Source organism: Adiantum capillus-veneris, chromosome 22 (assembly GCF_014529385.1).
Source record: "Adiantum capillus-veneris isolate H3 chromosome 22, ASM1452938v2, whole genome shotgun sequence".
NCBI lineage: Eukaryota > Viridiplantae > Streptophyta > Polypodiopsida > Polypodiales > Pteridaceae > Adiantum > Adiantum capillus-veneris.
In genome coordinates, this window is record NC_140952.1 from 111,536,576 (window position 1) to 111,559,258 (window position 22,683).

The following is a 22,683-nucleotide window of genomic DNA, read 5'->3' on the forward strand; positions in this document are numbered from 1 at the left end:
GCGTGGCGGGAGCAGCTGCAGTTTCTTGGCAGCGTGATATTTGCCACGCTAAATCCTAAGCCTACATAACCAACTCAAACTCTAGTTTTAGCATCTTGTATTGATTGACAATAGTCTTTAATCTCATAACTAGGGGTTTTTTGGAAAATTTGAAATTTTGAAGGGCATTTTAAGAATTTATGACAAAATTTTGAAAGTATTTTAATTTATTTTATAATTTTAGGAGTATTTGGGATTTCCACAAATTAGAGGATATTTTGGTTTTTTTCTTACTCGAGTGCTATTAAACAAACCCTTGTACCGGCTGCATTTATGTGCTTTTGGTATCTAGTTCATCTCAGGTAATCTCATGTGGCACTGAGGCCTTAGCCCGAATCATTCAAGAGATCATAGAGACTAAAATTTTGGGGGTATTTGAATTTATGTTCTAATTTTAGGAGTATTTTGGGAATTTCCACAAATTAGAGGAGATTTTTGTTTTTTTCTTACTTTTAATTCCTATAAAGTTGAAAAAATGAAATGGGCTATGCGCATAACCACACATTTGCTAGGCTTGTTAGTGAATGGAGCCTAGAATTGTACACAAGGCCATACTTAGAGGCTTCATAAGTGCTAAATTGCAAAAAGGTAGCTGCCAAATCTGGAAGCTTACCAAACAAGAGCTATACAAATTAGTACAACAAACAAAGTTGAAACAGTGTTAAGGAAAACCCCTTGAGTGCTATTGAACAAACCCTTGTACCGGCTGCATTAATGTGCTTTTGGTATCTAGTTCAGCTCGAGTAATCTCATGTGGCACTGAGGCTTTAGTCCGAATCATTTGAGAGATCATAGAGACTAGAAGCCTCTCCATACATCTCCATCCATTAGTGCTACCATAACTTCTCTAGTGGTCCAATAAGGGCCAAGTCCCTAAATCTGAACCTCATAGAGCATAGGTGAAGCCACTAGAGTGTCAAAAAGGCATTGCTTTGTTCGAGGTTCTTGAAATTGAACCTACAAACACATCCTCTCCAATTCTCCCAAATCTGCATAGGCTCTCGTCAATCAAGTCTCTGCTACTCTCCTCAATGAAAACGTTGGTCCACTGAAGACTATCCCAAGATAGGTGTATGCATCTGTATACTCCACCATCTCCTGGCTATATGTAGAAGTAGGTGCACACCTCATGGCCCACTGTGGTGTGGTGTTGAACACCATAACCTTGGTTTTCTCAGGTTAACAGACAATCCACTATTGTGGGCCAATGTGTATAAAGCATCTAGATGACGTTTCATCCCCTCCGGGGAGTAAAAAATTAGCACAATATCATTAGCATATAGCAATAGTGAGATCCATGTCCCTCCCATCTGTGCTCCTCTATCACCATCCCTCTCAATGTACTTAGCAACCTCATCCACATACATGTCAAATAGTGTAGGAGATAGCGGGCAACCCTGTTTCATCCCAACAGTGGAGTGAACCAAATCAAAATTCCCCTCTGGAGTGCATACATGCCCCACTAGTGACTTGTATAGAGCCATGATCCCCCAAATCAACTCTTTGGGTACCCCCGTCTCCTACAATATGTGCATCAATCTAGTTCTAGGCATTGTATCGAAGGCTTTGCGGAAGTCCACAAAGCAACAAAAGAGAAGTCTCCCACGTAATCTTCCCTCCTCAATAATGGCTCTGAGTATCAAATATGATCAAGACTAGAGAAACCTCTCCTGAAACCCATCTATCCTGCTGCCCATACATCCCCTCTCTCTGTCCAGCTACCCAAATTGTTGCTCAAGGATGGATATGTACAATCGTGCCAATGTGTGTCCAATCATAATAGTGTGGTAGTTCCCAGGCTCCATAGGGTCCTCTGACTTGAAGATAGGTACGGTCATGGACAAACTCCAAGTATCATGTAGGACCTTGCACATGGCATGGTTGAACATCATTTCTAGAAGCTCTGCAAGCAAATCTCTGGCATGTATAAAATGCTCTTCTACTAGGCCATGGTGATCATATACTCTCCTAGTCTTCATCTTGTCAATGGATTTCTTTACCATCTCAACGGTAAAGAAAGCACATGTGTGTGGGCATGGCTCTAGTGGATTTGGAATCGGTGGCTACCCCGAGACTGTGTAAAGAGATGATGCATACTGACCCCCTACCTCTGTAGAAGTGATGACCGGTGGGGGGGAGTGCTCATGGAAGAGTCGCCATGCCTCGCTTGAATCCTGGCTCAAAAACAACTAACATAAATCCTGCTCTAATCGAGCTAGAAATTCCCTCTTCTTCCGTCGTACCAAATGCCGAGCAACAATCTTTGACTGTCTATGAGTAATGACTTCTAGAAGTACCTCCCTTTGAAGGCAGGCTCAAATCTCTCTACACTGCTCATCATACCAGCTATTTTGGAGTGTGCTACCAGAACATTGTCGTTGCCCAGGTTCAATGTGTGGGTGTGCCTCTATGTCTTTGTCAATATATAAGTGAGCTCCCCGGCTAAAGGTCTCCTCGGATCATCTGTGCATAAGCGTCTGTAGATACCATCTATGTAGACAGAATCAGTCTTTGAAGAAAAAGTGTATCGGGTATGTGTAGGTGTCTGTGCCAATCGAGCTATGCTGAATTGGAATGAGACAATAAAGGTGAGGAAAGCATGATCTATCGCTACCCCAATAGGCATGGGTCTGACTATAAAGTCTTGAATAGAGTGTATGAAATTGGGCTTCCAAAACATAATCCACTCTGTTGGACCCATGTCTATGAGGAAAACAAGTGAACCCACTCGATGTTGGAAATCTAGAGAGAGAGAGAGAGAGAGAGAGAGAGAGAGAGAGAGAGAGAGAGAGAGCGAGGAGCATTTAACTCACACATATTTTTCTATATAGAAAATGAAATTTTTTATATCCATTGATCTACTTGCACTAAATTACTAGATAACAAATTTGTAGCAACTATTACTATGTAGAAAATGTTACAACCTATGAGTTACTATATAGTAATCACTTACACTAAATTACTAGAGAGCAAATGTGTAGCAACTATTACTATGTAGGAAATGTTGCACCCCATGTCTAATTACCACAAAGCAACTCCATTTTGCTAGATCTATCTAGCAAGAACATTAGATTACTATATAGCGATCTTGTAGGAAGCATGATTTAACTAGTTCTATCTAGCAACTACATAGCAAGGCCTCACTTTTGCTAGTTGCATCTGCTATATTGCTAAAGATTTGCTAGTTCAATCCAGCAAAACAATAAAATGGGATGCTATTTACTAGGTGGCAATTGGTCTAAAGCTCCTTTTTGAAGAAGGGCCTCCAACTGGCGATTGCCTGTTGAGTCCTGGGTTGAGAGACTTTTCTACACGCACGAGAGGGGGGCTGTATGCTAGGCTGTTGACAGCCGGTGAAAGTGGTAGATATGGGGCCACGTTCTTCAATTCAGAGGGCCTTATAGGCTAGTCACAGAAAAAGCACTTGTAGTAGTAATATGGGAAGGCGCTCCTCATGGGAGGCCAAAACGTGTGGTTCCCGACATGATAGGAATTTAGAGGATCTTCAGAGTCGAGACTTGTTCGTCCGCCAGCGTGTCTGAAGCCGGGCTTGAAAAAGTCAAATCCGCACCTTCAGTCATGAGCTGTGCAGTGCAGAATCGTTTTTTCATTTGGTCAAGCACGATCGATCAGCTCTCTCTGCATCATGTGTAGCTAGGCGCTGTGATTCGTCTCTAGGATCAGCTATTAGAAGCTGTTGGTGATCTGTTCAATATCCCAATTAATCCTCACGGCATGTCCGTCATCGATGGAGAGGGGTGAGGGATCACGGGCCGCAGCAGCTGTGATCTGTGCTCGCCATAACTATGAGGCAGCCCCCTTCATTTTCCTTAGCCACTCAGGCAAACAAAAGGACTTTGTGACAGACCTTTATGATGCACTCGTAAGTGTCAGGCACTGTCCCTTCTTCGACATGGACACCACCCGCTCTCTGCCCCCAGGCCGCGACTTCTCTCACCGGATCTTCCAAGCTTGCCATCGTTGCAAGATGGCCGTGGTAGTCCTCTCCCACGACTACATTGAGAACCTCTGGCCAATGCTGGAACTGCAGGAGTTCTTCCTTCACGATCCCGAGCGTCTGATCTATCCTCTATTTTATAAGCTCCGGCCTGCTGATCTCTCCAATGGGAAAAACATGAAGCGCTGGAAACATCATTGGTCAAAGAACAGGCACCACTGGCAAAAAAGAATGGTGGATCTGGAGAATTTGCAGGGCCCTGAGGGGCTCCAAATCAGATTGGACATCAACAAGTGGGAAAGAACCTGAGGACACTGCAATACAGAAGCGGAGAAGTTCGTGGCATCATCCATGCTAGCAACGATCGAGTCTTGTACCAGAGAAGGAAGGATTATGTCCAGGCAATTGTATCCACTATATGTGCTAAGCTTCCGCCGCCCCGGCCTCATTCAATGGGTGAGGAGATCAAAGGGATGGACAGGATGTGCAAGGTAACTACTTCAAGAGTCGTCATATACCAATTCGTATATTAAGACTTGGAGTATTCTCTGCTTCAATATTGTGCATTAATGTTCACACAATTATGATGTATACTAAATTATTGCAGGAGATAGTTGAGTTGTTTGAGAGGCAGTCGCAAGGCCACAACAACTCAAATATCGCGATTGCAGTAGCAAAAGTAGGCGTCCATGGCATCGGGGGATTTAGAAGAGCACTGTTTGCATGAGCTTGGCTGATTTCTTTGCTCGCGAGTTTTTGGGGAAATCTTGGCGGCTCGAGTTTCCCAGCAGTGTCACAGAGGGCTGTATGAACCTTGTGGAACAAATCAAAGCCATTCTCGATTTATTATCCTCACCAAGCTACGCGTCCAATGTTGAGCAGGTAGAACTTCATGCAATCAATCTCCTTGTGTTTTGCGAATTTTGATTAGAAATATGGTTCCTTCCCCTTTCTCTCTTGATTCACCTCCTATGATTTTGACAGGTTATGGCTGACCTTGAGGTTGGTCTACAAGAGAACAAAGTATTTTTGGCCCTAGAAAATGTTTGGGACATAGATGTTGGTGGTCTGGATGTTGCCAGAAGAATTGTGCTGATGGTGCGTATGCCGTGAAGCAAAATTTTGGTGACTAGCCGAAGTAGAGAGATCTTGAAAAGGGTCCTTCCAAATAGCCATGCTTTAGACATAGTGCATGTTCCCAGCATGAACGAGGACGATGTAGTGGAGGCGTTCATCTCTTACAGTTGTTTGAGCTCTCATATGCTACCTCCCCAACATCTACTCACCAGGCTTGCACGTTCCTGTTTTATTGGGGAACATTTCTATCCTCTGTTTGTGAAGGTGAGGGGAGTCGAGCTCTGAGAACAAGGAAGAGAGTGGTTGAATGATGGAGATCTGGAGAGTATTATTTCGAAGTTGCAGGTGGGTTGGGATATTGCAGGGAATATCGGTGAAGAGAATCATTTAGAGGCCGGGAAGGTCGAGGATCTTGTAATGAAAGTTCTTCAGAAGGGTTTAGACAGATTGACCCCCTAGCTACAAGATTGTTTTGGTTTGGTGACGTATTGGTTAATGGATACTGCAAGGCAGCCTAGCTTCGAGGAAAATTGCGAGTGGTTGGCAATGATGTATGGTGGCCGCACATCAGCAGATGATGTGAGATGTCAAGTAAGTAAACTTTCTTTTGGCTTGTATTTTATGAACTATAAGGCCCACAATAAGTTTTGGACAAATCCTCACAATAATTTCCACATTGTGAACTAACCTCAACATCACGGAGAGCTTTTGTTAGGGAGGCAGCATATACCTAACTAGGTACGATTGGGGGCAAGGGATCGTCGGCCCGGTGGGGGGGTCTCCCCTTTAAGTGCCACGGGGTCATATAAAGCATGGGATCAATGGCGCTCATTCAAAAAGAGAGGCGCACGCAATCTGGCTCATTGATCTTTAAAAACTAAACTCGGGATCCCGAGTTTAGTTTTTTTCCCGAGTTTAATTTTGGGAAGAAGGATTACGGATGGCGGCGCTCTTAATGACTTGAATGATGTCATAGACTTTTAAGGATATTATTCTCCCAAAATAAAAGATCTTTCCCATAACGTTACAAAAGTGGGAGTTAATGACATCATAAATGTGACGGCACCACCTACCAAACTAAACTCAAGAGGTGATTCTAATCTCGGGATCCCGAGATTAGTTTTTAGCAGTGACGGGGCGAGTTGGATTCACATTACTTTTCATGGCTAATCAAGCAACCCAAAATCTATATGCATGATATGGAGCATGAGTCTACAGAAAATGGAACCCCTTTTTGGAGAAGAAGCTAGTGATTATTCCTCTTCTTCTTTCAGCTATGAATCAATTGAATCCTCAAGTGATGATGGGTTGCACCGGGGGTCTTTGCGACCCTTTCAAAGTCTTGAAGCTAGCCATTCTACTTCTCAAAGAGGTACTCTTGATCCATTCTCATACGTGTCACATGTTTATTTCTACTTCAACAAAGACACATACAACCTTATGATTGAAGCATTGCAAGGAGATCTATGTGTAACATTGGAACATCTCAAAAGTTGTACCCATTTGGTGGATTTAAAGAAATGGAGAAGAATAAAGGATAATTTAAAGCTTGCAAGGAAAGAAGGTAATGTTCTTTGCCTTTTTCTTAAGATAGCTCCCAATCTTCGGATTGCATGCATTGAAGATTGGGAAAGTATTGTCCAACAAGCCCATCTTGATGAGACTCAAGGTAGACATCGTGATGTTAATGACATGATAGAGGAGGTGAAGTCAAAATGGTATGTTGGTATTCAAAAGCATGGCATTTCCCTTACTTACATTAGGGACTTTGTCAATGCATGCGAGTGCAATCACACTAGGAACCAAACTGCTCCACAATCACAGCGCCAAAGGATGGACCTCAATAGTGAGCCTCCCATGATACTCACTACAACAAGGACCAATGTGGAAGAGCAGCTTAAGTGTATAATGATTGAGTACAAAGCAAGGTTGCTCCGAGTACGTTCAGCAAAGACTTATGGCTCTTTGAAAACCATTGTTGACTATAAATACTATAGGGGAGGTGAACCTAGACGAAAAGGAGGCAAGAAGAGATTGTGTACATCCAAGAAGTGTGGTTGTAGCTTCAAAGTTCAAGTAGAGTATAAGCAAGACTTAGACAATGTTCAAATATTTCTTCATCCTCACCATATGGGTCATGAACCAGGAACCAGAAATGACCTATACCATCTACCGATCCACCGTATTGAAAAGTTGTATACAAGATTTATTTGATGTGGGAAGCTCTTGACATGTAGCTCAAATGTCTATGTCCAAAGAAAAACTCCATATGCAAAAAGCATCTCTCCTTGAGTGCACTATTTTCAGGTTCTTCATGATTCCCCAAGATATTGCTTCTTTGTCGTATCTTGTACGCCATGCAGGTATATATCTTTACTTTTTCTCTTGGAAATAGAAAGATTGATGTATTTAGATCATAAATCCCTATAAACGTGCATCGGACGTGTCCAAGGATGATTGGGAGTCAATGTACAAGGAAACTTTGGATCTCAAGAAACAAAATAAGGTATGTACACGTTTTCTGTGATTTTACTCCTTTGTTGCCGTCCTTTTGTGAAAAATAACATCATGAAATATTCTAGGTTTTATATTGTCAACCTTATAATCCAGAGGCTCTTGATGATAAAGATAAGCCATTTATACTTATCATTCAAGATGACTGGATGTTGCAAATGGCGATACGTTTTTCACATAATAATGCATGGGCCATTGATAGTACTTTCAAAACGAACATATATGGTCTACCATTATATGCTGCTGTCTTACCAAATCAACTTGGAAATGGCCTACTCATATGGTTTATGATGAGCACATGTGATCAGGGGTCTCGCCATGAGGTTATTGCTTTAGAAAGGATGTTAAGTCTAATTTTCTCTCGAATGGGTAGTATCCGTCCAAGTGCAATTGTAATTTATAAATCCCAGCAAGAACTAGAAGCATGCTTAGCGGCAATAAATGAGGATCCTCATTCTTGGGCCATTGGTGAAGATGGAACTTGGCAAAAAATCTCCTGTCGAGTGTTGTTGTGCTGGTTCCATGTAAAGAAAGCATGGGTGGAGAATCTTCTTCCACAAGTAAGTAAATTTTATGCATTATTGTCATGACCTACTCATCCTCTCATCAATTCTTTAAGATTTATCTATATGCAGGTCCCCAAAGAGATAAGAAATGACATCTATACAAGCTTGTCCAATCTTATGCATAGTGCTACAGAAGACGACTTTGAAGGACGCTATCAAGTATTCCTAAGCAAGTACTCACAATTTCCCAATATTCAACGATACATTTCAAATGGTTGGTGTGGACATAGTTGCATGTGGAGAGCAATGTGGCCTAAGTGAGGAAGATTGTTTAACTATGGAAATGCTGATACAAAAAATTTAATTGAAAGATTGTGGAAATACATTAAATACACACTTCTAAATGCTCGTATAAATCGATCAGTAGTTGAGTTGATACACGCTCTTGTGGAAGATTCTAAGACAGGGAATCGAATGGGTGGAACACTATCTCGTTTCTTCAAGCAAAAGCAAGAGATAGGTACAAGACTAACTCTATGATATATGTTGGGCCATAGTTTTATGTATTAATATTGTGTCTATGCAGCTGACTCATGTCGCTTTTCTATCCGTGGCTCGTCAAGGAGCCACACCTCAAGGTTACAAGTAAGAGAGGAAATTTTACAAAAGTACAAGCATGATCAAACAAGCCTACAAGTATTGAATGACATGTCTTTGCTATTCAAAATAAGAAGTACATCAGACCCAACCTCATGGTATCATGTAAGCTTGCAAAGCAACTACTGTGATTGTGTAGATTGGAGCTCCCAATGCAAACACATCTATGGTGTTCGATTGATAGTATCTCATTGTTTTGAAGATTTGAAGGGACTTCTACCTACTGTAGATAATCATTGGAATCACAATTTATTGAAAAATGTTGATGAAAAGGACGACGAAGATGGAAAAGAGAAGGTGTCTGCAGAGAATCTATCAGATTATATTGGAAGTCTTAAAGACATGCTGGGTCTCATTCAAAAAAGCTTGCATGAAAGAGATAAAAAAGGATTGAATACGCTTTGGAACCAACTCACCACAGCAAAAGATGTATTGTTCTCAAGCACGTGTCCCAAAAATGTAGACATGCCTACACAAGGAAGTGTGCGTCAAATACAAGAAAATGTAACACGAACTCGACTTGGCCATGGTTGCAAGCCACAGAAGAAAGTGGCTGATTCAAGTGAGCCGACATCTCAAATCTGAGTGCAAATGGAGTCTACTTTCATACCAGGGAAGCCGACATCTCAAACCGGAGTTCTTAGACGAAAGCATCAACGAGGACGAAGTCGTGTCCGTTTTCAAAAGTTTCCTCGGATTTGGTGTCCACATTGCTGCTCCACAACTATGGTGGTCGACTCCAAAACCACTTTTGTCTGTCATACATGCCAGGTTTACTTCCCTTGTCAAAAAAGCATGCTCTTGAAGAGACTTCAGATTGCTTGTTAGGGAGGGTAGTGCAAGTATGTGATGATGAAAATAGCTTTTGGGCTAAAATCTCCTCTTGTACCTATGGTTCCTCAAATGAGGAGGAGAGGTTCTTTACTCTTCGACTTTCTAGTGGGGAGGAGATGCCTTGTGTACAGGCATCTCAATTAAGAGTCATTCTAATGTATACCGAACAAGGACCTACTATGTTAAAGTTTATTTGATTATAGTTTCGTTCAAATATGGTATCAAATGAGTTGTTTTTTTAGATGGGATTTTTGCATAAGCACTATACATTCTGGTCTTACTACTCCTACAGATGGAATTAGATCCCGACACTATAACTTTCAGAGAGTAGATGTCTCTCTGTAGAAAACTAATCTCGGGATCCCGAGATTAGTTTTTATAGAATGAATATATTCAGGTGAATCTATATAAAAACACGAAGTATTATTGAAAACCGCAATCGAAAACGCAGTTGAAATCGTAAACCGGAATCGAAAACGCAATTGAAAACGTAAATTGGAACCGGAGTCAAAAACCATAACCGTAGTCAAAACCATAATCGAAAACCATAACCATAACCGGAAACCATAAACGCAAACTATAACCATAAACGCAAACCATAACCGGATACGTAATTCAAACCATACCGGAAACGTAAACCATAACCGGAGTCAAAACCATAACCATAACCGGAAACGCAAACCATAATCGGAGTCGAAAACACTTATCATAACCATAACCGGCAACCATAACCATAAACGCAAACCATAACCGGATATGTAACTCAAAACCATACCAGAAACGTAAACCATAACCGGAGTCAAAACCATAACCATAACCAGAAACGCAAATCATAACCAGAGTCGAAAACACTTACCATAACCATAACCGGCAACTATAACCATAAACGTAAACCATAATCGAAGTCGAAATCATAACCATAACCGAAAACCATAAACGCAAACCATAACCATAAACACAAACCATAACCGGATATGTAACTCAAAACCATACCGGAAACGTAAACCATAACCGGAGTCAAAACCATAACCATAACAGGAAACGCAAACCATAATCGGAGTCGAAACCAGAACCATAACCATAACCGGAAACCATAAACGCAAACCATAACCGGATAACCATAACCATAACGGCAAACCATAACCGGAGTCAAAACCATAACCATAACCGAAAACGCAAACCATAACCGGAAACACTTACCATAACCATAACCGGCAACCATAACCATAAACGTAAACCATAATCGAAGTCGAAATCATAACCATAACCGGAAACCATAAATCATAACCATAAACGCAAACCATAACCGGATATGTAACTCAAAACCATACCGGAAACGTAAACCATAACCGGAGTCAAAACCATAACCATAACCGAAAACCATAACTATAACCATAACCGACAACCATAACCATAACCGGATATGTAACTCAAAACCATTTCGGAAACGTAAACCGTAACCGGAGTCAAAACCATAACTATAACCGAAAACCCCAACCATAATCGGAGTCGAAAACACTTACCATAACCATAACCGGAGTCAAAACCATAACCATAACCGGAGTCGAAAACACTTACCATAACCATAACCGGCAACCATAACCATAAACGTAAACCTTAACCGGATATGTAACTCAAAACCATACCGAAAATGTAAAGCATAACCGGAGTCAAAACCATAACCATAACCGGAAACGCAAACCATAATCGGAGTCGAAAACACTTACCATAACCATAACCGGCAACCATAATCATAAACACCTTAACCGGATATGTAACTCAAAATCATACCGGAAACGTAAATCATAACCGGAATCACTTACCATAACCATAATTGAAAACCATAACCATAACGAAAACAAAAAACGCAATCCATAAGCGGAGTTGAAAATACTCACCATAACCATAACCGGCAACCATAACTAGAAACACAAACCATAACCGGATATGTAACTCAAAACCATACCGCAAACATAAACCATAACCGGAGTCACTCACCACAACCATAGTCGGCAACACATAACCGGGAATCATGATCATAAACCACATAAGAAACCATGACCATAATGTTGAAGATGATGAAACAGGAAACAGAAGGAAGACAGCAACTCAGAGTAGGAAGAAGATGGAGAAGGAGAAGAAACAGAGCTTGTGTACGAGATCTCTGTAGTCTCTCTCTCTGTATTAGAATAATAATTGTATACAAACTCAGAGCTACAAAGCTTATATGAAACCCTAAGAGAAAAGGTGTCCTTTCACACCGGATGTCCAGGGGGAAAAACCCAGTGGGAGAAAAGTGCCCCTGGTGAAGCGCGTATACACACTAACACTACTACATGTCTACAAATCCCCCCTGTAGTGATAGTGTGAATCCGTACAAGGTAGCAGATCATCATGTGTATGAAAGTAAGCCCAAAGCTTTTCGGAAAGCTTCAAACTTTTCTCGTGATAACGCTTTCGTAAATAGATCTGCAATGTTATCCTGTGTAGGACAGTAAGTTAGTGTGATCTCCCCTGCATGTAGCCTTTCCCTGACATAGTGGTAGTGAACCTCTATGTGCTTTGTTCTTGCATGAAATACTGGATTCCTTGCAACTGCAATAGCGCTCTGATTGTCAGTGAAAATGGTAGTGGGTGCCTGTTGACACTCACAAAGATCTGCCAATAACCTGCGTATCCATACACAATCAACTGTTGCCGTGAAAGCTGCCCTGTACTCAGCTTCACAAGTTGATGTAGCCACTGTGGGTTGCTTCTTGCTTAGCCAAGATATACATGCATTTCCCAAGAAAAAACAATTGCCACTTGTGGAATGTCGTGTGTCAAAATCACCAGCCCAATCTGAATCGCTGTAACCAAGAAGCTGCATAGAACTGTGCTTTCCATACATATCCCCCCTTGGAAAGAACATGGCAAGATTAGGGATACCTGAAAGGTAACGAAGTATGCGCTTCACAGCTTGCCAATGATGCATACCTGGGCTGTGCATAAATCTGCTTGCTTGTGAAACCCCAAATTGAATGTCTGGACGAGTGTTGCCTGCCAAATATATCAAGCAACCAACCGCTGCTGCATAAGTATGTACATCAAAAGGTTCTCCAGCATCGTGCATGCTCAACTTTGATCCAGTTTCTACGGGTGTAGAGATTGGCTTACAATTTTGCATACCAAACTTGTCCAAAATTTTATGCAAATATTTTGCCTGCAACATGTATATGCCATCCTCTGATTGCACAAACTGAATACCCAAGTAATAATGTAGCAAACCAAGATCAGACATCTCAAAGGTTTTTCTCAAAGCATCTTTCCACTGAACACACTCTAAAGCTTGTTCAAATGAATCAGGCTCATCTGCATCACAAAGAGTGCTAAAGCAAGCCAAATCTACTTGCTCTCTGCCAAAAGTAGTACCAGCACGTGTTTTCCGTGGCAACGGTGCATCCAACTTGCTATCCTGCAAAGTTTTCTGAACCCATTTAGGCAAGGTTCTTTCTTCCCTGAGAACTTCTTGCTCTTCACGCACAATTTCCTCTACATCATGAGGTGTCACATGCTGATCAAAAGATTGATCAAGATTATCAACCTGTTGTGATTCTTGATTCTCCACAAAAGAAGGAAGCAAACCTTCAAATACATCATGTGTCTGCATATGAGGTACATCAAAAGCAACCATAGGTTGAGCAGTAGTTTCTGCAAAAATTACATCACGACTTTCAAAAATCTTGTTTGTAGCAGGATTGTAAAGTCTATAACCTTTACTTCCACTACTGTACCCCACAAATATACATTTGATTGCCTTATCATCAAGCTTCCCACGTAACTGCTGAGGGATGTGAGCATAAGCAAGACAACCAAAAACACGAAGATAACTGACTGAAGGTTTTTTGTCATACCAAGCTTCATATGCAGTAATGGTCTTCAAGGCACGAGTAGGACACCTGTTCAAAACATGTGCTGCACAAGCAACTGCCTCCATCCATAGCTTATGAGGCAAACTCTTAGCCTTGAGCATACATCTAGCTGTCTCCATTAAAGACCTGTTCTTCCTTTCTGCAACACCATTCTGTTGTGGTGTGTATGGCATAGTGCATTGGTGTTTAATGCCTTTCTTTCCCAAAAAATCCTTAAATGCACCTGACATGTATTCACCTTCTCGATCGGTACGAAGAGTCTGTACTTTGCAACCTGTTTCATTTTCAACCATGGCGACATAATGTTGAAAAACTGCAAACATGTCTGACTTTGCTTTGAGTGGATACACCCAACAAAACCTGGAAAAGTCATCAATGAAGGTCACAAAATAAAGGCTGTTTCCTATAGATGGCGTCCTCATAGGACCACATACATCACTGTGTACAAGCTGCAACTTTCGTGTCGCTCTAACTGAACCATCCTGCGAAAATGCAAATCTGTGCATCTTTCCAAGAACGCAACCTTCACATACATGTCTTGGTGGCATCTCCAATAAAGACAAATCATGCACCATATTATGACGTTGTAAAGTCATCAAACTGCCATAACCAACATGCCCAAATCTAGCATGCCACAACTCAGCATCCTGCATGGCCTGAGTCTTTGTTTCTGCAATACATACCTGAATCTGCTTTTCATAACGATCTAGCACAAATAGTCCATTGTCCAGCGTACCTGTAGTGATAAGAGAATAACCATTCTCTCGATCTCGTACAACACATCTGTCATCCTCAAAAATGACCCGAAGACCATTTTTTGCAAGAGAGGATACAGACAACAAATTCTTCTTGATCCCTGGAACATATAAGACATCTGGCAAGCATAAATCTGAACCATCTGAAATGGTAATCAAAATCTTACCAACACCTTTGATTGGATAAGAAGCATTATTTGCACATGTCACCTTCTTTCCTACTGGAGCTGCATCCAATGAACAAAACAAATCCTTCCTTGAAGTAATATGCCTGGATGCACCACTATCAAAGTACCAAATCATTTGTGTCTTGTCAACACTGTAAGCAGAAAAATTTGAACATACTACAAAAGCATAAGAATCCTGCACAAAGTTTGCAGACTCTTCTTTAGCTGTAGAAGAATCACCAGAAGCTGAAACAACCAAACTTGACTCTTTCTTCTTTTCTTTAGCAATTCGCTTTTTACACTCACTAATGTAGTGACCAGGTTTCTTGCAGTAGTGACATTTACCTTTCTTCTTGGACTTGTCGGAATCACCTTTAGACTTCTCTGAAGATTGTCCTACACTAGACTTGGAGTAATGAGCACTCTCTTTACCCCTGTTTTTGTTCTGTACAACAAGAGCATGATCCATACCATCCACCTGTAAAGACTTGTTCTTACGTGATTGATCCTCCTGCAATAGCAAAGCCACTAACTCTTCAAAATGAAGAGGGTCAGGATTAGCTCGCAAAGACATAGTCAAAGAAGTCTGAAAAGTCAAATAAGATGGTGGTAGTGAATTGAGTGTTTTGGAAACCAAGTCCTTCTCTGGAATCACTTCATCAATGCTAAGCAATTTCTCTTTAAGATCCCTGATTTTTGTAAGATGCTCGACAATATCGTCACCTTCGTCCATCTGTATTTTGTCAAGTTGTTTCTTCAAAAACTCTATTCTGGCAGCGTTTCTTCCTCCAAACATAGCTTGCAGAGTGTTCCAAGCATCCTCAGAAGTTCTACAAGATCTGATATGTGGTGTGATTGTCCTCTTTATGGTTAAGGCAATCACAGCCATAGCCTGTGCATCTTTAGTATCCCATCTCTTTTGCTCTGGAGTGACTTGTGAGGGTCCTGCACCAACAGCTGCACCACGACCAGGCGTGGCAGGTGCAATGCTACCTGGACGAACTTCATCTCCAGATACATAATCCCACAATCCTTTACCAACCAAAACATTTTTGGCCATAAAAGACCAAAGAGAATAGTTGGTACCATCCAATTTGTCTTCGGATGTAAACGCACCAAAAATCTCTTTCTCCGTAGATTGAGCCATACTGTAGATGCACACAAGAGAGCAAAAGAACCTCCAAGAGATTCACAAATCTCCTCTCCATTGCAAGCAAAACTCTACACAAAATCTCAGCACAAAGCTAAGACAAGCTGCTTCCCAAAAGAACTGTTTACCTGAAGAAAATCTGTCAAAAAGCACACCCTCTTGATCTAAACGCCTCCGAAAAGTAACTTCTGCTACGCTGCTCAGAACAAAATTCTGAGGGCTCGAACGGCTTCGAAAGGGGGGTAAAACCTCAGGTCACCTATTCAGAATACTCCCGGAACGTCGAGGATGCTCCCACGAACAAATTTTCCGAAAACTGCCTGAAAACTGCGATTGCGCGCGCGGACGCGAAAACGCAAGTAGAGGCTCTGGAAATCACCTTGCTCTGATAACAATTGTTGAAGATGATGAAACAGGAAACAGAAGGAAGACAGCAACTCAGAGTAGGAAGAAGATGGAGAAGGAGAAGACACAGAGCTTGTGTACGAGATCTCTGTAGTCTCTCTCTCTGTATTAGAATAATAATTGTATACAAACTCAGAGCTACAAAGCTTATATGAAACCCTAAGAGATAAGGTGTCCTTTCACACCGGATGTCTAGGGGGAAAAACCCAGTGGGAGAATAGTGCCCCTGGTGAAGCGCGTATACACACTAACACTACTACATGTCTACACATAAACCATAACTAGATACCATGACCATAAACCGTAACTAGAGACCACACCAAAAAACATAACCATGATCATAAACCATAACGGAAAACCATGACCATAAACCATACTAAGGTTTTGTATCAAAATTAACTCCAAAGAGTTGTTAGCCAAGTCGTGTCTGAAGAGCATACATAGAGCAAGTCATACCATCACTACACGAGTCTAAAAGATACATGTAAAGAAAAAATCTATAGTCTATTCCTTTTGCAATGGCACCTCTCCAAGTGCTTGGGCCAACCAGTCTCTAAGATCTTCTTTCAATATCTCCACATCTTCATGTTGAAACCATTTTCTAGAAAGCTGCCATAAATACAAGTAGTCAAAAGCTTCTATAAACAACTATATATAACTACATACAAAACAAACAACATAATGGATTACCCAAGAACGTGGCAGACGACTGACCAAGCCACCCTCAATACGCACGCGCATACATTTCATCACATACCATCCACAATCATGAGCATTTGGCTGCTGTGGAATCTACACCAAGAAACAAAACAAAATACATTTGAATGCCAAAAGATACATTGAGATTTTGTAGATTACTCACCTCAATAGTTTCATAACCTATCGACTTTATCGAATCCAATAGCTCTGACTGTACAACTTGATCCGTACAATATTTTCCAAAATGTTCACATGCTCTAAAACAAGGAAAACAAGAAGCTTATGCAATGAGACTAAAATTATTTAGCATACATAACCTCTGCAAGTATACCTTTGTAGAACATCCCGATATTCGTGAGCTGAGCGTAGAATGGATAAGGAATCAAACATTAAAAAGCATGACCTTTTTCGAGGAAGTCCATCGAGACGTAGACGATGCGGGTTGTACAAAACGTTAAAAGTCCAATGGGATCTGAACATAGGTAGGGTGTCATAAATTTTAATAACATACCAATTACAACAAAAAGATGATGACTCCTATTATTACCTATCAACAATTGGAAAGAAGGTGAAACTATGGCTTCCAAGATCTGGAGAACCAAAGAAGTTCTTCATGGCATTTTTTCCAATCTTCTTCTCCCGCAGAAAAGGCAACCATAAGCTATCTACAAACCACACTTGCTCGAGAATGTGTGTGGGTAATGTATGATCCATCCAACTATATACACCAAACATATATATATATATATATATATATATATATATATATATATATATATATATAAATATGTGATAACAAATGCATATCATTTTAACTATTTGAAAGAATAAAAACTAAAATTCATACATAGCAAATAGGTTCATAGCCATTGTCGATGCCTCAACATCAAGCTCACTCTGTTGGAACGATCCAATTATGTCAACCCCAAGGTTAAAACGTACAGACTTTAAGTGGAAAATGACTCCTCCACTACAATAGTAAAAATATCATAGAATAAGAAAAAAAATATAACTTGAAAGTTACGAAACTAGCCTATCACTAAAAAACATGATATAAGCTTACCTGACAGTTCCTTCTGGACTTAGCAGTATGGGGCTTTTACAATCAATCACGCCCTGGCGAATCTCAATTGCGACATGGGTTTCATCTTTGGATTGTTGCGATTTCTTATCATCAAATATTGACTGCCAACAATGTTGTGTGGTTGATTTATTTATTTGAGATGCCCTCTAGGTAACCAATATGAAATGGTGATACAACAAACATCCACATGTAGAAAATGCCTAGTCAACAATCAGGAGTGTGTGTATGAATATAAATTCAAAAATACCTGATGAATCTCTTGTGTGAATCCATCCATTGCCTCAGGGTCACGCTTTCTTTTGGTCTTTAGCTTTTGCGGAGGAGCAGGAGGAATCTCCATTTGACTTGTGCTTGCATTCTGGTGGTGAGTAGTCTCAAAGAAGTTATTTAAAAATAGTATATGTATTGTTTAAAAGACAACGTATGTGAGTACTATACCGGTGTGGTTTCTGTTTTTGATGTAGAATTACTCTTTTCGCTTCCTTTAGAGAAATCCGATGTTTGTATACGCTTCTATTGAACATTATAATTCATGAGAATTTAGAACACATATATAAAAATGCAATATGTAAAAAATATTGAAACTTACAGCTTTATCATAGCCATCCGAAACTCGTTATATGACCAACTTCTCTCGTGTTTGGATGCGTGAGTCCCATGATGCTAGCTCATCTTTGACAAATTCATCTATCTATGACTCCTTTGTTATTTTTCCTTTTTTCTTATGTGCACAAGACGCCCATCCCCGCTCTCCCTGTTCTCTTTTGCTTTTCTCGCATGCCTTTCTAGCATTCTTAATCTTTTGCTCAACATTGAAAAATCGAGACTTGCTTTGAATGCGTGACCTGGAAGAAGTGGGTTTGTGAATTTTTGCGTTTCCCTTTGGCCGACCTATTGGAAGCGGTGGTATGACTACATTGTCACATTGATGCTTTCTTTCAAGGTGACGTTTTATATCCACTCTCTTCTCAAATCGCTGACGTTTTCTTATACATGCTTCAGAAGCTAAACAATACTGCCACCACCTCCCGATACCATCTTGGTTACATTTGAAATAGTTATTTTCCTTCACAATAAACAAAATTTAGATAATCAGCAGAAAGTCTCTTTCTCTCTCCACACACACACACCCTCTCTCTCACACACAGAAGTGCTTTCTATCTCTATCTCTCTCTCCAATACTCATATACACACCTTTACTCTCTCTCTCACACACACACACACAATCTCTCTCTCTCTCTCTCTCTCTCTCTCTCTCTCTCACACACACACACACACACACACACACGCACTTGCGGCGGATCGATATGTGAAGAAGGTGAGTTATCCTCCTCCATTTTTTGCACCGGATTCAATCCTGGGTTGCTGCTTTGCCGAAATCCATCCTTGGGATCTTCTTTCACCCTGCTTGCATAGCGGTTTGAGCGCCTACTATACGCCATGAGAGTAGGCGAGTCATCTTCCTCCATTTCTTCCACTAGATTCAATGGAGAGTTGCTGCTTTGCCAGAAGCCATCCACAGGATTCTCTTTCAGCGTGCTTGCATAGCGGTTTGAGCGCCTAGTAAGTACCATGGGATTCCTCTTTCTTTACCTGAGAAGACTCTCCCTCCCTCCCTCCCTCCCTCCCTCTCTCTCTCTCTCTCTCTCAACTTGAGGCTCCTCTCTGTGTGCTCACGTTCCCGCTTTTGATAAACAAACTCTCTAATTCAAAGACCCTCTCCAATTTTTGAATTAGGTTCAATCTGCTGAAAACTAAACTCGGAAAAAAAACTAAACTCGGGATCCCGAGTTTAGTTTTTAAAGATCGACGGGCCAGATTGTGTGTGCCCCCTTTTTTTGAATGAGCATCGTTGATCCCATGCTTATGACCCCGTGGCACTTAAAGGGGAGGGTGAGCGGGCCGGTGGTTCCCTGTCCCCAATCGTACCTAGCTACGTATGCGGTGCCTCTTGAGCGAAAGCTCATGATGTTATTCATTGTACGAAAAACAATGAGAAAGACTCCGTTTTCCTACATGAGAAAATGTCTAATTCTTCTAATTCTTGTGGTACGTCCTAGCTACAACATCCATAATACAACTCTGTTCGCTGGTGTAATGAAACGCAGATCCGCAAGTTCGAGTATCACGGGCTTCTGGAAATTATTCAAATTCCAAGGATGCTTTTTAGGAAAGACAAATTCAAAATAAAAAAGTCCATAAAAGTACATGACTTGTGAAGGAGGATAGCCGAACAAAGAGCTGATGCCCGCGGGCCAAATGCACTTTGCAAACAACTTTTTCGGAGAAGCTTCTATAATTCATCTGATCAGATATCCTGCGCTCAACTGGCAAAGTTCAAGTTCATCCATGCATTGTTCTTGATCAACCGTAGACACTACGACATGATGTGCAACGAACTAATGGAGAGCGATGGCTGAATTAATCGTGAAGTCTTGTGGCTCGAGAGCTGCTTCTCTAGGCCTAGTGGCCCTTGGATTTGGATTTATAATATTGGGGGACACCTAGTGACTCTTCGAATTCTGAGGCTGGAGGGCGTCCCTTGTAACGTGCAAAAGTTCCGGGGCTGGGAAGGAGTGCCAAACCTAGTGCTGCTTTGTTTGAAAGAGCTTGCTTCTTTACGGCAAGTCGGGGATCTGGGAAGTTTAAAAAAGCTAGAGAGCCTGAAAGTGTCGAGTTGTCCGGAACTCCAAGTGCAAGCGCTAGTAATTCATGATGCAAGGCGTACTGGCGCAACCGGGCTTATAAAAGCTGATGATCGATTACCCAACCTGCGCATTCTGAAGTATAAGCATAATGTTGGAAAACTGGAGGAGGTGGGACCATTGTTTGACCCCTGCCCTTCCTTGCAAACACTAGATCTGACTTCTTACAGCCTAATAGGTCCGACGAGCTTCCCAGGATCTGCAGGCCTGCATGAAGGGAGCAGCTTACGGACACTGCATCTCAGAGGTTGTGCGGTGCTCACTCGCATAGAAGACAGCATTTGCTCTCTGACAGCCTTGCAGGAGCTCGATCTGAGCAATTGTGGTAATTTGGAAAGGATTCCAGATCTGACGTCCATGCGGGCGCTCAGGGTGCTAAGAGCTGAATATTACTGTACCTCATTGGAAGACGTGAGGCTAGATGAGCTGGACGTAGGGTGCAGCTTGCAGAATTTGACAATTTGGGTGTTGCAAAACCATGTAGAAACGACCTCTGTTGATCAGGAACGTGGATTAGATATTGAGCAACCGGCCCATAGTATTGATTTAAGCGCGTCAGCGCCCAGGTTCTTGGAGTTTGGTGCCGTGGCGCAACCTTTCTTACAGCTACGAGTTCTCAAGCTTGGCGTTCCTGCACAGTCTCTAGCCAACAGTTACACTGACCTCTTCTCACATCTGGATCTTAGCGCTCTGCCACTTGTAGAAGTCATACACCTTGCCAGGTTCAGGAATGTGCCAGAAATGTCCCTCGAGCACGCCGTCAGCCTCTGCGACCTACTTCTGATGGAGTTCCCCTCGTTGGAAGTGCTCACTGGTCTGGGCACTCGTCATCTGCGTCTCTTGGACATAACCATCTCGCGGTGTGGCCGCCTGGTAAAGATCACTGATCAAAGATATATTTGTAGCCTTTGCTTTGACACATAATTAGCAAATGGATCCGGATCATCATAACTAAAATTTTCTGACTACAGCTGTTTCCAATTAATTATGCAACAGGAAACAATCTTTGGGCTAAGCCTCCTGCCTGCCTTGAGATGGCTCGATTTGGACCACTGCGACATCCTAGAGTTTGAAAAGCAAGGTGTGCAGAGAAGTCCTGACGGTGGTGACGTCGTCGTTCTGGAGCTGGTCGGAGAGGAAACTGGAATTCAGAGTTGTGGTCTTGTATCTCTGGTCTTGTATTTGTGGTCTTGTATAATCTCATATTGTGGTCCCCAGCAGAGATACATTACCAGTACAGGACGCAGAGATGGTCTTGTATCAGCGTCTAGTGTGGTCGACGACAACACGGGCAGCCATTGTAGCTCTCCTTTACTGCCGGATTCGTTGATGTTCCTTCGTCTTCACGGATGCAACGCCATTGCAGATTTGTCGTGCTTGGGTCAGGGCCAGCGTGTGTTGCAGTCCTTGGCGTTCCTCATTATCAGCAGCTGCAAATGGCTCCCAGACATAACGTCGTGGTCAAGCTGTAATGAAGCCGGATCACCTTTCATCTTGGAAGGTTTGAAAGCATATATTTCCACAGGCCACTGTTAAATAACGTCGTTTCCCTTAAAGGGCTTTGTATCTATTTAAGGTATTATATTTGTATCTAGAATATTTTCTTCCAAGTGGCATTGTTATTCCCTCTTCTTAATGTCGAAATGTTTTCTCCCACGTGGATATCTTACTCATCACTACGTCAACAAGAACTCCCTTGTATAAGTATTTGGTTTCCCTTTTCATGAACATCATCTCCCTTTGTTGGCACTGCTGGTCTGTGGGGAGAAAATTTGATAGCATGGCCATAGGGGGTTCGGTGAATCAAGACTTGCCATATTGGGAGCGTTTTCTTTTGAGGTGAAGCACAGGCATACAATTTCTATTTTTGTTGGAGATTTTGGGCGTCAATGTCTTGCCTTGTGCTTTTGGTTGCGTTCGATTGTTCTATGTGTGCGCATGAGAGAGAGAGAGAGAGAGAGAGAGAGAGAGAGAGAGAGAGGAATTGCTTTTGGTTGTCCATCATCCCAACAGGAAAGGTATTTTTCTTGTGAGTGAATAGCTCAATTGTCGCGCACGTGTGTGTGTGTGTGTGTGTGTGTGTGTGAGAGAGAGAGAGAGAGAGAGAGAGAGAGAGAGAGAGAGAGAGAGAGAGAGAGCATGAATAAGAAGAATCATTCATGCTCTCTCTCTCTCTCTCTCTCTCTCTCTCTCTCTCTCAATTTGCAAAGTTAGAGGACTCT

At 41.7% G+C, this 22,683-nt stretch overlaps 2 protein-coding genes and 1 pseudogene across 7 annotated transcripts; all 3 read left to right on the forward strand.

The window, feature by feature from the left end:
- Positions 1-3,535: 3,535 nt before the first annotated feature.
- On the forward strand, positions 3,536-4,880 carry LOC147430021 (uncharacterized; annotated as a pseudogene). The gene is made up of 2 exons (XR_015185918.1): positions 3,536-4,488; positions 4,605-4,880. The product of XR_015185918.1 is annotated as an uncharacterized LOC147430021 (transcript).
- Positions 4,742-22,105, forward strand: LOC147430022 (uncharacterized). 3 transcript variants are annotated; one of them, XR_015185917.1, is made up of 6 exons: positions 4,742-4,879; positions 4,982-7,580; positions 7,657-8,148; positions 8,224-8,327; positions 19,865-21,334; positions 21,458-21,596. XR_015185917.1 is itself a non-coding variant. In XM_086496217.1 (4 exons), exons 3-4 carry the CDS (start codon positions 20,819-20,821, stop codon positions 21,995-21,997), a joined length of 1,056 nt encoding a protein of 351 aa, XP_086352343.1. In that variant the 5' UTR covers positions 4,742-4,879; positions 4,982-5,665; positions 19,865-20,818; the 3' UTR covers positions 21,998-22,105. The 3 variants fall into 3 exon arrangements, 2 of the variants coding, with proteins under 2 accessions (XP_086352343.1, XP_086352344.1); XM_086496217.1 differs by lacking the exons at positions 7,657-8,148; positions 8,224-8,327 and having other exon boundaries at positions 4,982-5,665; positions 21,458-22,105; XM_086496218.1 differs by lacking the exons at positions 8,224-8,327; positions 19,865-21,334; positions 21,458-21,596 and having other exon boundaries at positions 4,982-5,665; positions 5,790-7,793.
- LOC147430023 (uncharacterized) lies at positions 8,301-12,884 on the forward strand. 3 transcript variants are annotated; one of them, XM_086496221.1, is made up of 3 exons: positions 8,301-8,614; positions 8,681-8,856; positions 8,954-12,884. In XM_086496221.1, exons 1-3 carry the CDS (start codon positions 8,569-8,571, stop codon positions 8,957-8,959), a joined length of 228 nt encoding a protein of 75 aa, XP_086352347.1. In that variant the 5' UTR covers positions 8,301-8,568; the 3' UTR covers positions 8,960-12,884. The 3 variants fall into 3 exon arrangements, with proteins under 3 accessions (XP_086352347.1, XP_086352345.1, XP_086352346.1); XM_086496219.1 differs by having other exon boundaries at positions 8,681-12,671; XM_086496220.1 differs by having other exon boundaries at positions 8,301-8,856; positions 8,954-12,670.
- Positions 22,106-22,683: the final 578 nt, after the last annotated feature.

What these genes read in the sequence shown, in the direction of transcription:
- LOC147430023 (XM_086496219.1), top strand. Translation starts at nt 8,569, where the DNA reads ATGGGTGGAACACTATCTCGTTTCTTCAAGCAAAAGCAAGAGATAG. An exon ending in CAAGCAAAAGCAAGAGATAG is followed by an intron (nt 8,615 to 8,680) that starts GTACAAGACTAA and finishes GTGTCTATGCAG; the next exon opens with CTGACTCATGTCGCTTTTCT.
- LOC147430022 (XM_086496217.1), top strand. Translation starts at nt 20,819, where the DNA reads ATGCGGGCGCTCAGGGTGCTAAGAGCTGAATATTACTGTACCTCATTG. An exon ending in TCTCGCGGTGTGGCCGCCTG is followed by an intron (nt 21,335 to 21,457) that starts GTAAAGATCACT and finishes ATTATGCAACAG; the next exon opens with GAAACAATCTTTGGGCTAAG.